Below are 15317 nucleotides of genomic sequence, written 5' to 3'. Positions count from 1 at the left end.
ATATACTGACAACAGAGAGCAAGACAAGACATGTCTAACTTGGAGCATACGTCAATTCTTCCATTGTTTTTGGCCTAAATAGAAAATCCATTGCCCATAATACAATGGGGTTCCAGGTTTGAGTCCCACTTGATGAGCAGGAAGGTGTGTTCATAATGCTGCCAAACGGGTGGATTATTTATCTGGAAATCCATCCAACGCACACCAGTGGCACACAGTAAAGGTGGGAGAGATTCCCAGTGAGTCATGTCATGGAAAGAATATTGGAACCTCTACCCTCGCTTTCTATAGTTCCAGATTGCAACATGCGTGTAAAGGTGTCCATGTTCTGCCGGGGGGGGGGGGGGGGGGGGTTGAACCACAAAAAGAGGCCATTCAGCCCATTAAGTCCATGCCAAAAAATCCAGTCAGTCCCATTCCTCCATTCTATCCTGTTAGGCCTGAAAATTTATTTCCTTCAGGTGCCTATCCAAGTTTCTTGAATGAATTTCCCGAGGTTATGATAGTGACTCCTCTCTATTCTTAACTCTGTTACTGAATCTCTCACACACCCTGCTGTTATTCCCAGATATATAGACAGGGATGGGCTTGTAGGCACCATGGGGTCAGATATATAGACAGGGATGGGCTTGTAGGTACCGTGGGGTCAGATATATAGACAGGGATGGGCTTGTAGGCACCGTGGGGTCAGATATATAGACAGGGATGGGCTTGTAGGCACCATGGGGTCAGATATATAGACAGGGATGGGCTTGTAGCCACTGTGGGTCAGATATATAGACAGGGATGGGCCTGTAGCCACCGTGGGTCAGATATATAGACAGGGATGGGCTTGTAGGCACCATGGGGTCAGATATATATATAGGGATGGGCCTGTAGGCACCGTGGGGTCAGATAGATAGACAGGGATGGGCTTGTAGGCACCATGGGGTCAGATATATATATAGGGATGGGCTTGTAGGCACCGTGGGTCAGATATATAGACAGGGATGGGCCTGTAGGCACCATGGGGTCAGATATATAGACAGGGATGGGCTTGTAGGCACCGTGGGTCAGATATATAGACAGGGATGGGCTTGTAGGCACCGTGGGTCAGATATATAGACAGGGATGGGCTTGTAGGTACCGTGGGTTCAGATATATAGACAGGGATGGGCTTGTAGGTACCGTGGGGTCAGATAGATAGACAGGGATGGGCTTGTAGGCACCGTGGGGTCAGATATATAGACAGGGATGGGCCTGTAAGCACCGTGGGTCAGATATATAGACAGGGATGGGCCTGTAGGCACCATGGGGTCAGATATATAGACAGGGATGGGCTTGTAGGCACCGTGGGTCAGATATATAGACAGGGATGGGCTTGTAGGTACCGTGGGGTCAGATATATAGACAGGGATGGGCTTGTAGGCACCGTGGGGTCAGATATATAGACAGGGATGGGCTTGTAGGCACCATGGGGTCAGATATATAGACAGGGATGGGCTTGTAGCCACTGTGGGTCAGATATATAGACAGGGATGGGCCTGTAGCCACCGTGGGTCAGATATATAGACAGGGATGGGCTTGTAGGCACCATGGGGTCAGATATATATATAGGGATGGGCCTGTAGGCACCGTGGGGTCAGATAGATAGACAGGGATGGGCTTGTAGGCACCATGGGGTCAGATATATATATAGGGATGGGCTTGTAGGCACCGTGGGTCAGATATATAGACAGGGATGGGCCTGTAGGCACCATGGGGTCAGATATATAGACAGGGATGGGCTTGTAGGCACCGTGGGTCAGATATATAGACAGGGATGGGCTTGTAGGCACCGTGGGTCAGATATATAGACAGGGATGGGCTTGTAGGCACTGTGGGTCAGATATATAGACAGGGATGGGCTTGTAGCCACCGTGGGTCAGATATATAGACAGGGATGGGCTTGTAGGTACCGTGGGTTCAGATATATAGACAGGGATGGGCTTGTAGGTACCGTGGGGTCAGATAGATAGACAGGGATGGGCTTGTAGGCACCGTGGGGTCAGATATATAGACAGGGATGGGCCTGTAAGCACCATGGGGTCAGATATATAGACAGGGATGGGCCTGTAGGCACCATGGGGTCAGATATATAGACAGGGATGGGCTTGTAGGTACCGTGGGGTCAGATAGATAGACAGGGATGGGCTTGTAGGCACCGTGGGGTCAGATATATAGACAGGGATGGGCTTGTAGGTACCGTGGGGTCAGATAGATAGACAGGGATGGGCTTGTAGGCACCGTGGGTCAGATATATAGACAGGGATGGGCCTGTAGGTACCGTGGGGTCAGATATATAGACAGGGATGGGCTTGTAGGCACCGTGGGGTCAGATATATAGACAGGGATGGGCCTGTAGGCACCATGGGGTCAGATATATAGACAGGGATAGGCCTGTAGGCACCATGGGGTCAGATATATAGACAGGGATGGGCCTGAGTTTCAGATGGAAAAACTGAAATTCTGTGGGACGTATTCTCCATTGGCTGATGCTGAAATCACGAAATGCGATTGGGCGGAGAATAGGTTCCAACGCTAAAATCACAGTGGGCACCGATTTGGCGCTAAATTGCGATTCTCTGGCACCTTGACAGCAGCGTCAATGCGGTCCGGAACGCGAGTACAGTAGACACCATTTGCATATCATTAGCGAGCCTGACCCGGTATTCCCCGGGGTCTCCGCGACTCATTTGTGCTTTTAAAAATAGTGAAACCGGCCTCGTGGCTGCTGAGGGAGGGGGGGGGGGGGGGGGGGGGGGGGGACGGAAAGTGTCCAACATCACCATTGTTTGCTGACAGTTGTGCCGCTCGCCAGGGACTTCTGCCAGGGCTGGGGGATGTCCCGGGACTAAAGACAGTGATGGTACAGGTTCCAATATTCTTTCCATGGCAAGCCTACGGCTGGAGGGTGGGTGGGTGCCATGGGGAGGGGGTGGTTGCCTGCAGAGACAGGCAAAGGGTCCGGGGGTCAACCCGCATTGCGGAAGAAAGTGACAGAGGCATCATAATGTTTGTGCAAAAAGTTGTTTAATGTGATGTACAATACTCCACTTCTGATAGAGCCAGCCCCAAACCCCACCCCCTTCTCACCCCCTACCTCACCCCTCCTCCACCCACAGTGACCTCTCAGTGATCCTCGACGTGCTTCACCTTCCAAACTCTACCACAATGTCTGGCTGTCTCCCCAGGATGCACATCAGAGGTGGAGGCAGCCAGCTTCTTACCTCATCCCGTGGCCCTCGATGCCTCTGGTGGGCGTCCTCTGGGGCCGGAGGCCGCTGGCACACTTGTCTACAGCACATGCACAGCTGTGCCGCCCTGTCCCATGTGCTGACCCCGAGACACGGCCACATCAGAGGGGTGGAATTCAGGGGAGCTAGTGGCCACCATCGCCGCCCCATGGGATGGGTCCGGGTTGGCACCCGGCACCCCCTCCTCCTGGCCGGTGCCCATAGGGCCCTGGCATTCACCTTGAGACGGAGGGGCAGCTGGTTCGAGCCCGGCTGCCCCTGCATCATCTGGCTCTGCCAGCCCTGGCAGCTCCCTGATGTCTGCACCATCGTGTCGACACCCTCGGCAAACCTCCTCCGTGATTGGGTCTTGCTCTGCAGTGACTCGGCCATTCCCAACAGAGAACAGAACCTCATCAAGGTCGGCCTGGTACTGGGTGACATCCCCCAGTGAGGCAGACATTCTGCCGAGACGCTCAGCCATGGCCGTCACTGACTGCGCGACACCTTGGAACCTTCACTCATGGTGCTGACATCGTGCACCAGGCTCCCCACGGCGGTCGCCACCCTGGCAGTGTTGGCCTTGGTGCCACTCATTGCCGGCACCATCTCCTGCGCCCGTAGCCTCTGTGATTCCTTCAATCGGCTGTGGATCTGATGGAGTGTCGCTGACATCTCCCTCTGAACATCCAGGTTAGTCCCTATCATCCCCACGAATCACGGGCAACTCTGTTCCACAGGCTCAGCATCAGGCTGGGACCCAGCTGGGTCCTGGGATGCAGCAGATCTCCGCCTGCTGTCTCACCCGGGGGGGGGGGGGGGGGGGGGGGACCCCAGACTCCTGACCACTAACATGTCCCACCGAGATGTGTGAATCTGCGCTGGGGGAGGGGGGGGGGGGGGTGACAGCTGTGCTGCGACTATACCAGTTGTATCCTCAGAGCTCCCCTCCGAGACAGTCTCCTCGGAGTCAGGAGAGGGGGGGCCCGGGATGGGCTGGCGCCGTCGGCTGGAGGACCCGCAGGAGAATGGACATGTTGTCATTGGAGGGATGTCAGTCAGTAAGGCAATTCCCTACATTCCCTACTCACGTTTGACAGGTTCTCTGGGTGGAGCCTGGTGATTCCTCACCTCTGCGGCGCCCACCAGCCTCCGTGTGGGTGACCGCCCTGTCCTCGGCCACACCGCTCCTCTCCAGAGCCCACTTCTCCCAGGAGGTGAGGATTCTGGTGTCCGGCACCCCACCGCCAGTCTGGGCTCTCTCCCGACGATTGTGGGAGAACTTTCCTGAGGGGACACAGAGAGGGCTTCGTTACCCACACTTGGTTCACAGTTCTGGGTGTGGGTGTGAAGGGAGGGTTGGGGTGGAGGGAGGGTTGGGGTGGAGGGAGTGCGAAGGGGGTTGGGGGATGGAGGGAAGGTTGGGGTGGAGGGAGTGCTGAAGGGGGTTGGGGGGATGGAGGGAGGGTTGGGGTGGAGGGAGGGTTGAAGGGGGAGGGGGATGGAGGGAGGGTTGGGGTGGAGGGAGGGTTGGGGGGTGGAGGGAGGGTTGGGTTGGAGGGAGTGCGAAGGGGGTTGAGGGGATGGAGGGAGGGTTGGGGTGGAGGGAGGGTTGAAGGGGGAGGGGGATGGAGGGAGGGTTGGGGTGGAGGGAGTGCTGAAAGGGGGAGGGGGGATGGAGGGAGGGTTGGGGTGGAGGGAGTGCTGAAGGAGGTTGAGGGATGGAGGGAGGGTTGGGGTGGAGGGAGTGCTGAAGGGGGTTGGGGGATGGAGGGAGGGTTGGGATGGAGGGTGCTGAAGGAGGTTGAGGGATGGAGGGAGGGTTAGGGTGGAGGGAGTGCTGAAGGGGGTTGGGGGATGTAGGGAGGGTTGGGATGGAGGGAGTGCTGAAGGAGGTTTGGGGATGGAGGGAGGGTTGGGGTGGAGGGAGTGCTGAAGGGGAGGGGGATGGAGGGAGGGTTGAGGTGGAGGGAGTGCTGAAGGGGGTTGGGGGATGGAGGGATGGTTGGGATGGAGGGAGTGCTGAAGGAGGTTGGGGGATGGAGGGAGGGTTGGGGTGGAGGGAGTGCTGAAGGAGGTTGGGGGATGGAGGGAGGGTTGGGGTGGAGGGAGTGCTGAAGGGGAGGGGGATGGAGGGAGTGTTGAGGTGGAGGGAGTGCTGAAGGGGGTTGGGGGATGGAGGGAAGGTTGGGATGGAGGGAGTGCTGAAGGAGGTTGGGGGATGGAGGGAGGGTTGGGATGGAGGGAGTGCTGAAGGGGGAGGGGGATGGAGGGAAGGTTGGGATGGGGGGAGTGCTGAAGGGGAGGGGGATGGAGGGAGGTTTGGGGTGGAGGGAGTGCTGAAGGAGAGGGGGGATGGAGGAAGGGTTAGGGTGGAGGGAGTGCTGAAGGGGGAGGTTAGATGGAGGGAGAGTTGGTGTGGAGGGAGTTCTGAAGGGGGAGGGGAATGGAGGGAGTGCTGAAGGGGGAGGGGAATGGAGGAAAGGTTAGGGTGGAGGGAGTGCTGAAAGGGGAGGGGGATGGAGGGAAGGATGGGATGGAGGGAGTGCTGAAGGGGGAGGGGGATGGAGGGAGGGTTGGGGTGGAGGGAGGGTTGAAGGGGAGGGGATGGAGGGAGTGCTGGGGAGGTGGATGGAGGAAGGGTTGGGATGGAGGGAGTGCTGAAGGGGGAGGGGGATGGAGGGAGGATTGGGGTGGAGGGAATGCTGGGGGAGGGGATGGAGGAAGGGTTGGGATGGAGGGAGTGCTGAAGGGGGAGGGGGATGGAGGGAGGGTTGGGGTGGAGGGAGTGCTGGGGGAGGGGTATTGGAGGGAGAGTTGGGGTGGAGGGAGTGCTGAAGGGGGAGGGGGAGAATGGAGGGAGGGTTGGGGTGGAGGGAGTGCTGAAGGGGGAGGGGGGATGGAGGGCGGGTTGAAGTGGAGGGGTATTGGAGGGAGAGTTGGGGTGGAGGGAGTGCTGAAGGGGAGGGGAGAATGGAGGGAGGGTTGGGGTGGAGGGAGTGCTGAAAGGGTGAGGGGGATGGAGGGAGGGTTGAAGTGGAGGGGTATTGGAGGGAGAGTTGGGGTGGAGGGAGTGCTGATGGGGGAGGGGAGAATGGAGGGAGGGTTGGGGTGGAGGGAGTGCTGAAAGGGGGAGGGGGATGGAGGGGGGGTTGAAGTGGAGGGGTATTGGAGGGAGAGTTGGGGTGGAGGGAGTGCTGAAGGGGGAGGGGAGAATGGAGGGAGGGTTGGGGTGGAGGGAGTGCTGAAAGGGGCAGGGGGATGGAGGGGGGGTTGAAGTGGATGGGAATGGAGGGAGGGTTGGGGTGGAGGGAGTGCTGGGGGAGGGGTATTGGAGGGAGAGTTGGGGTGGAGGGAGTGCTGAAGGGTGAGGGGGGATGGAGGGAGGGTTGAAGTGGAGGGGTATTGGAGGGAGAGTTGGGGTGGAGGGAGTGCTGAAGGGGAGGGGAGAATGGAGGGAGGGTTGGGGTGGAGGGAGTGCTGAAGGGGGAGGGGGGATGGAGGGGGGGGTTGAAGTGGAGGGGAATGGAGGGAGGGTTGGGGTGGAGGGAGTGCTGAAAGGGGGAGGGGGATGGAGGGGGGTTGAAGTGGAGGGGAATGGAGGGAGGGTTGGGGTGGAGGGAGTGCTGGGGGAGGGGTATTGGAGGGAGAGTTGGGGTGGAGGGAGTGCTGAAAGGGGGAGGGGGATGGAGGGGGGGTTGAAGTGGAGGGGAATGGAGGGAGGGTTGGGGTGGAGGGAGTGCTGGGGGAGGGGTATTGGAGGGAGAGTTGGGGTGGAGGGAGTGCTGAAGGGCGAGGGGGGATGGAGGGAGGGTGAAGTGGAGGGGTATTGGAGGGAGAGTTGGGGTGGAGGGAGTGCTGAAAGGGGGAGAGGGATGGAGGGAGGGTTGAGGTGGAGGGAGTGCTGGGGGAGGGGTATTGGAGGGAGAGTTGGGGTGGAGGGAGTGCTGAAGGGCGAGGGGGGATGGAGGGAGGGTTGAAGTGGAGGGGTATTGGAGGGAGTTGGGGTGGAGGGAGTGCTGAAGGGGGAGGGGAGAATGGAGGGAGGGTTGGGGTGGAGGGAGTGCTGGGGAGGGGTATTGGAGGGAGAGTTGGGGTGGAGGGAGTGCTGAAGGGGGAGGGGAGAATGGAGGGAGGGTTGGGGTGGAGGGAATGCTGAAAGGGGGAGGGGGATGGAGGGAGGGTTGGGGGTCGCCTGGGGTGGATGCTCCCTTGGGGGTTGGGGGGTGGGACGTTGGTGTCTACTCACTCATGCTGCCCGGTGTAGGTCGTTGACCTCCTCCCGACACTGGAGGCCAGTCCTGGTCACACTGCCCGAGCTGCCAGCTGCCGGCACCTCGTCCCAGGCAGCACTGACTGCCCTGTGGCACCTCCTCCAGACCCTCGGGGGAACAGGCCATCCCTCCTGGTCTCCACCGCGTCCAGGAGCCTGCCCAGGTCAGCATCCCCGAATCCAGGGCTGGTCTCCTGGGTGCCATGGCTGTGAGCTGGCTGGGGTCGGCTGAGCAAGTGCAGCTACTCGTTAGCGGGAGGCAGGCGAGCACGGTCCCGGCGAATCAGCTGGCGCGCCTTCATTTGTGATGATAAGCCTGTGGGGCCTCGTTAAGTGGACCAATTAACGTTAAATTGCGTTGCCGGCCTCACTGGGCCGATCGCCGGGAAATCCACGGCAATTCCCGCTCGCTACAGCACTTGGAAAGTTTTCCGGAAGATTGCGCCACTAGTCTGAGAAAGGGAGAATCCCGCACTGTGGAGTTTAATCTTTTTCCAACAGGATTCCCGGTTGGAAGTCAAACTAATTGACAGGCTCGACTTCTAATTGGGTGAAGAGCACTCTGGACCATCCAAGCACCTCAAACTGCTTCTGGGAGTACGGTGGAGGGGGGAGGGGGGGGGGGGGGGGGGCAGTATGGGGAGTGTCCAATTCAACCCGGGGAGTCTCTGTATATGGGATTTGGACAGTAAGAAGTCTTACAACACCAGGTTAAAGTCCAACAGGTTTGTTTCAACACGAGCTTTCGGAGCACTGCTCCTTCTTCCTCAGGTGAATGAAAAGGTAGGTTCCAGAAACATAGACAAAGTCACTTGATCATCTTTGACTTTGTCTATATATATGTTTCTGGAACATACCTCTTCATTCTAGGGGCTTTTCACAGTAACTTCATTGAAGCCTACTCGTGACAATAAGCGATTTTCATTTTTTCATTTCATTCACCTGAGGAAGGAGCAGTGCTCCGAAAGCTCGTGTTTGAAACAAATCTGTTGGACTTTAACCTGGTGTTGTAAGACTTCTTACCGTGCTCACCCCAGTCCAACGCCGGCATCTCCACATTATGGGATTTGGGATAGAGGGACAGCATCTTTCCCAATCATAGTGCTTTGCAGTAAATGAAGTACTTTCCAACCTGCTGTAACTTCAGAAACTCCAATCAATGTCCCTCAACCCCAGCAAGACCAGCACGGCAGCCTCTCTCATTTCATAGAATTTACAGTGCAGAAGGAGGCCACTCGGCCCATCGAGTCTGCACCGGCTCTTGGAAAGAGCACCCTACCCAACCCCACACCTCCACCCTATCCCCATAACCCAGTAACCCCACCCAACACTAAGGGCAATTTTGGACACTAAGGGGCAATTTATCATGGCCAATCCACCTAACCTGCACATCTTTGGACTGTGGGAGGAAACCGGAGCACCCGGAGGAAACCCACGCAGACACGGGGAGAACATGCAGACTCCGCACAGACAGTGACCCAAGCCGGGAATTGAACCTGGGAGCTGTGGAGCAATTGTGCTAACCACTATGATACCGTGCTGCCCCAATTGGTTGTGAAGAATTGATTTGGGGGGTGGTGGTTATGGCCTGGTTCAGTCACCTCACAGAGAGAAAGAGAGAACATTCCCCAATAAAACTGAAGGGAAGCCCGCACTTCACATAAAGAATGAAGTTTTGCACTCAACTGTGAGGCAGCATCAAATTCATAAAACCGGCTGCGAGGTACTTCAAGTTTATTGTATTAGTCTCTGTAGAGTTCACAGTGTTCGTATAATGTAGGTGAACAAAATATTAACATAGTGCTGATGGTTTCCTAATAGTTTCATATCACGTGAATAACCCCATACAACAGTGTTGGCCTGGACAATAAAACTAACTTGTGTGACACAAGTCACAAATTGAGTTCTATTTCTGACAATCAGATCATTTTATCTCAAGTCCTTTCTCTATGAATGATTAAGGTCCGCTTCTCCATTCCAACCATACCCTTAATAGTGTTGAAATTACTAAACTTCAGAACAAAATCAAGCCTGACATTGAAATTTCATCAGATGTTTGAATTTAAAATAGAGTGAAGAGATGAACTTACCCAATGCAATATTTGGTAAACACCCAGCTAACGAAACTGTTCTCTGTGTTGGAAATTGCTTCAAAGTTTGAAAGCAGGGAGTTCAGATTGGCCGAGCCCTTACAATGTTGCTGATAACTGATGAAACTTCAAACGTTCTGCGAAAGTCAGAGAAGTACCAGATTAACAGCTTCCCGATGGATGTGCAATGAAATCTTGGAGGAGTTTACAGATTGTGGAGCAGCCTGGAAGCAGGTTCCTTCTGTGGGTGAAAGACACAACACAACTTTTTTTACATCATCCAAAACACCTTCCACCGACAGCAGCAGCAAGAAGTAAAATCTTCACTCTTCAGTTAGTCAGCTGCGTAAACGGAGCTGGGAAGAAAGTCAAAGTGTGGCACAGGGCTTTCTGGTCGGTTAGTTTGTGTTGCAATGCATTGCAAAATCCAGTAAACTGATGCCTTTAGGGTCAAAGTGTTCAACCTCTGTCCCTTCTCGGCCACTTATTAACTTCTAAATCACTCAGTGTCACACATCTACCATCCCCCACCATCTCTACAAGGGGAAAAACAGTGACCTGCCCCTGTGCTGATAACTCAGTTACACAGGAGAAAACAGCAAATAAGGATAGCGATGTGTGAGCCAATGGATCCTCAATGTGAGGAGATCAGGAACATTCCTCGCTGCCAGCTGCCTGCTTTTCTCCTTCGCCCCCATCTTCCTCTTCTTCCTCAGGTGACCCTGGTAGGTGGCAGGGCCTGTTGCCCTCAGCCAGGTTGTGGAGGATGCAGCAGACCACCCCCAAATAAAGACCCCCTTTGTGGGGGAACATTTATTAAATATGAGACAATTGGATAATGATACAATGATAATGATACAATGATAATAATACAATGCTCCTTTACTCCCCCTTAGTTTAATAATCACACACAGGAGTTTGGATTAACCTGGATTTCAAAATACATCGTAATCTACAATGGTTTCATTAACACAAAGTCCCTCATAATTATGATGCTTTCCCTTGACGATTTGCATTCCAAAATCCAGACCAGGTTTTCCAAATGACATATTTAAACAAATTTTCCACTCCACTTTTTTTTAAATTTTAGAATATCCAATTAATTTTTTCCAATTAAGGGGCAATTTAACGTGGCCAATCCACCTAACCTGCACATCTTTGGGTTGTGGGGGTGAAACCCACGCAGACACGGGCAGAATGTGCAAACTCCTCACAGACAGTGACCCAGGGCCGTGATTCAAACCCGGGTCCTCAGCGCCGTAGGCAGCAATGCTAACCACTGTGCCACCGTGCTGCCCCTTCCACTCCACTTTTAACAGTAAATCCAGTCTTGGATTTTGCACCAATCCCTTTAGGATTTCCTTGCCTTGACTCTTGTGCAAACTTCTCAGTTGCTTTAATCTTCGATTCTCAGACTATATTAAAATGACATTGAATGTTTCATCTACCTGCAAATCTAGTTACTGTGATTGCCTCTTTAACTCAGAACACTTTGTTTACTCTTCCTGAATTCTTCTGAAACAATACCTTGGTCTCAGTTGTCTTAATTCATCTTAAACATTTTTTCTGCCCCAATTCACTGGTTATCTGGACTGTACCTTGTACTTTAGGAAGCCTGCCTCTTTGCAGCTCCTGTCCTGTCCAGTCTTTCTTCTGGCAGAAGTGAGAGATGTTCACTCCCTGTGATCCTGTCTCCAACTGCCCTCATATTCAGCTAAAAGTAAAACTTAAAAGCTTCTCTACATTACAAGGCTCAGGTTGCTAAGCAATGGCCACATACCTCTGCTGGCCTATTTATTTATTCTTCACTCCATAGCCCTTTCTAAGCACAATAGAAGCACAGTTGAAACTTAACCAACCCCACACATACAAACATCTTTGTCCAGCATGAATATAACTATAGGTTTTGCCCTTCCAGACACAGAAACATCAAAGTAAACCCACTTAAAACTACCTTTGTTTTCCAAACAAAGAACACAACCTGAAACATTATCCATGTTTCTCCCACCACAGGTGTTGCCTGAATGGCTTAGTGGTCCCAGCTACTCTGCATTTCAGGTTTCCAACAGCCTCAGTATTTTGGACAAGGAAAACCAAAACCATTAGAGGAGCTCTTGGCAAAGTGAGGGAATTTATACTTTTTCCTGATGGTCCAGCACTAGAACATAGAAAATTACAGCACAGTACAGGCCCTTCGGCCCTCGATGTTGCGCCGACCTGTGAAACCCCTCTAAAGTCCCTCTACACTATTCCCTTATCGTCCATATGCCTATCCAATGACCATTTGAATGTGTTTAGTGTTGGCGAGTCCACTACTGTTGCAGGCAGGGCATTCCATGCCCTTACTACTCTCTGAGTAAAGAATCTACCTCTGACATCTGTCCTATGTCTATCTCCCCTAGTTAAACATTATTGATCTTTCACTATGGTCATCAAACAGAGGTTGAAAATAACTGGACCAGTGAACCATCTGACGACCCTTCAGAATGGGAGGGGTAACACTGGGGACACCTGACAAGATATCCCAGACATGGCGGCGCTATTTAATTTGCCATGAATGGATTGGTGACCAACTTGCTGATCACTGCGTGGCGATTATGTCTGCATTACCATAAGTCAAATAACCTTTCACAAACTTGTGCTTTTGCGGAAATAATAAAAGCATTTGGAGCTTAATTTCATGTCCTCTTTATTTTTTTCTCTCCCTTCACAGGGTTCGTACCAAACTGGATTTCCACCTTCGACAGAAAAATGTCGCCTTATTTAAACATGGACTGGGTGGTTCGCTCCTGTTGAAACTGCTAGAGAGGATTTGGGGGTGCGTCTGGGTTTTCTGCTCCAAGGAGAGGTGGGACGGGTATTCCAGAATTGGTCAACATAGTATGGAATGTGAGGCGGTCATCTAAGATTTTCTGAAAGGAAAAACAAGTTTAAGTATTAATAATTTAAGCCCTGTTATTCTGGTTTTCAATGTAGCTACTTAACATCTGTTCAAACACAAGACACAACCAAGGCTTTGTTCTTTATGTGTCAGTTTTGGATATTTTAGATACTGATAATGTTACATTAAATCCACACATCACTAGAAAATCAGTGGAAGCTGAGAGATAAAATATCCAATCTAGAAATGTGACAATTCCAGAACTGGCCCAAACATAAACCCAAGATGTGAAAGCAAATAATTATAATGCTGAGGTTTCTGTGCCTAAAGCTGGAGGTAAGCCCCAATATAGACTCGAGTGGGAGTATAGAAAACATTTATCAGAGTGGATCTGCGATCAGTGAGAACACCACAGTCACAGTCCTCTGAGAGCTGAAAAGACAAACAGGAGATTTGATAAAGATGTTTAAAATCATCAAGATCCAGATGAAGTAAATTAGGAGAAACTGTTCCCAGTGAATGGTTGATAAACAGCGCCATGGCACTACCACCGTGCTGAATGGGATAGATTCAGAGCAGATCTCGCAACTCCAGACTGGGCATCCATGAGGCTCTGTGGTCCATCAGCAGCAGCAGAATTTTACTCAACCACAATCTGCAACCTCATGGCCCGGCATATCCCCCACTCTACCATTACCACCCAGCCAGGGGATCAACCCTGGTTCAATGAAGAGTGCAGGAGAGGATGCCAGGAGTTACATCAGGCATACTGAAAAATGAGGTGTCAACCTGGTGAAGCTACAACACAGGACTACTTGTGTGCCAAACAGCAAATAATAGACAGAGTTTAGCAATTCCACAATCAACGGATCAGATCTAAGCTTTGCAGCCCTGCCTCATCCAGCCGTGAACGGTGGTGGACAATTAAACAACTCACTGGGGAGGAGACTCCACAAATATCCCCATCTTCAATGATGGAGGAGCCCAGCACATCAGTGCAAAAGACAAGGCTGAAGTATTCGCAACAATCTTCAGCCAGAAATGCTGAGTGGATGATCCATCTCAGTCTCCTCCAGAGGTCCCCAGCATCACAGATGTCAGTCTTCAGCCAATACGATTCATTCCACATGATATCAAGAAGCTGCTGAAGGCACTGGTTACTGCAGTATCCCGGCAATAGCACAATTGACTTGTGCTCCAGAACGTTCCCCGCCCCTAGCCAAGCTGTTCCAGTACAGCTACAACACTGGCATCTACCTAGAAATGTGGACAATTGCCCAGAATGTCCTGTCCACAAGAGACAGGACAAATCCAACCCAGCCAATTACCGTCCTATCAGTCTACTCTCAATCATCAGAAAAGGGATGGAAGGTGTTATCAACAGTACTATCAAGCGGCAAGTATTAACAATAACCTGCTTACTGATGCTCAGTTGGGTTCCGCCAGGGTCACTCAGCTCCTGACCTCATTACAGCCTTGGTTCAAACATGGACAAAGAGCTGAATGCCAGAGGTGAGGTGAGAGTGACTGTCCTTAACATCAAGGCAGCATTTGACCGAAAATGGCACCAAGGAGTCCAAGCTAACCTGGAGTCAATGGGAATCAGGGAGAAAACTCTCCGCTGGTTGGAATCATACCCGGCACAAAGAAAGATGGTTGTGGTTGTTGGATGTCAATCATCTCGGTCCTGAAACATCACTGCGGGAACTCCTCAAGGTCATGTCCGAGGCCCAATCATTTCCAGCTGCTTCATTAATGACCTTCCTTCCAACTAAGATCAGAAGTGGGAATGTTCGCTGATGGTTGCACAATATCCAGCATCATTCGAGACTCCTCAGACACTGAAATAGTCAACATGCAAATGCAGCAAGACCTGGACAATATTCAGACTTGGGGCTGACAAGTGGCAAGTAACATTCACGCCATACAAGTGCCAGGCAATGGCCATCCTCCAATAAGAGAGAACCTAACCATCGCCCCTTGACATTCAATGGCATTGCCATTGCTAAATCCCCCACTGTCAACATCCTGGGTGTTACCATTAATCAGAAACTGAACTGGACTAGCCACATTAATACTGTAGCTATAAAGGGTGGCATGCAGCGCAGTGGTCAGCACTGAGACTACAGCGCTGAGGACCCGGGTTCGACTCCCGGCCCTGGGTCACTGTCCGTGTGGAGTTTGCACATTCTCCCCGTGTCTGCGTGGGTTTCGCCCCCACAACCCAAAGATGTGTAGGTTAGGTGGATTGGCCACGCTAAATTGTCCCTTAATTGGAAAAAAAATAATTGGGTACTCAAAATTAAAAACAAAAAATACTGTGCCTATAAGAGCAGATCTGAGGCTCGGAATTCAATAATGAGAATTCAGCACCCTGACTCCTGACTCCCCCAAAGCCTCTCCACCATCTACAAGGTACATTATATGCTGAATCTAACAGAAATATTATGAAGTTAAAATTTTCAGGTCAGGGAACGCAAGCTGAATCTAAATTGTTGGCGATATAATGGTGCGCCTTGTGTGAAAGACTGCAAGTAGCTAACATTAGACTAAGCCAACTAAAATGGAGCAAATTTAATTAAACTGCTTACCTGGAATACTTCAAGAGCATCCTCATCACTAATCTGAGTTGTTGGTTGGACAATTCCAGGTGCCGTATAAACAGCTTTCACTATTTTGTTCATGAATCTTTCAAGCTACATACAAACATAAATGATGTGGTAAAATTAATAAATAAGGCTTGCATATCCTACTGGTGTCATTATGGGAGATTTACTCACAGGTCTTCCTGTGGCCTTTGAGGTTATGGAAGAGTTAGA

The 15317-nt window shown here is 52.0% G+C and overlaps 2 protein-coding genes across 4 annotated transcripts in view; both read right to left on the bottom strand.

The window, feature by feature from the left end:
• The window catches only part of smim1 (small integral membrane protein 1), a 39936-nt gene extending 29832 nt beyond the window's left edge, over window positions 1–10104 (bottom strand). Inside the window, 1 exon segment of the mRNA XM_038774104.1 lies at window positions 9618–10104. The gene's annotated coding sequence lies outside the window, so the exon portion shown is untranslated.
• Window positions 10105–12281: 2177 nt separating this feature from the next.
• Window positions 12282–15317, bottom strand: part of LOC119979727 (coiled-coil domain-containing protein 27-like) — a 49789-nt gene continuing 46753 nt past the window's right edge. For all 3 annotated transcript variants that reach the window (XM_038822309.1, XM_038822308.1, XM_038822310.1), the window contains exons 11-12: window positions 15090–15194; window positions 12282–12529 (exon numbers count right to left, since the gene is read on the bottom strand). In XM_038822309.1, coding sequence (XP_038678237.1) covers window positions 12419–12529; window positions 15090–15194 — 216 coding nt within the window. In that variant the 3' untranslated portion in view covers window positions 12282–12418. The remainder of the gene's footprint in view (window positions 12530–15089; window positions 15195–15317) is intronic.

Source organism: Scyliorhinus canicula, chromosome 16, assembly GCF_902713615.1.
Source record: "Scyliorhinus canicula chromosome 16, sScyCan1.1, whole genome shotgun sequence".
NCBI lineage: Eukaryota > Metazoa > Chordata > Chondrichthyes > Carcharhiniformes > Scyliorhinidae > Scyliorhinus > Scyliorhinus canicula.
This window is presented reverse-complemented; position numbering and strand designations above follow the sequence as displayed.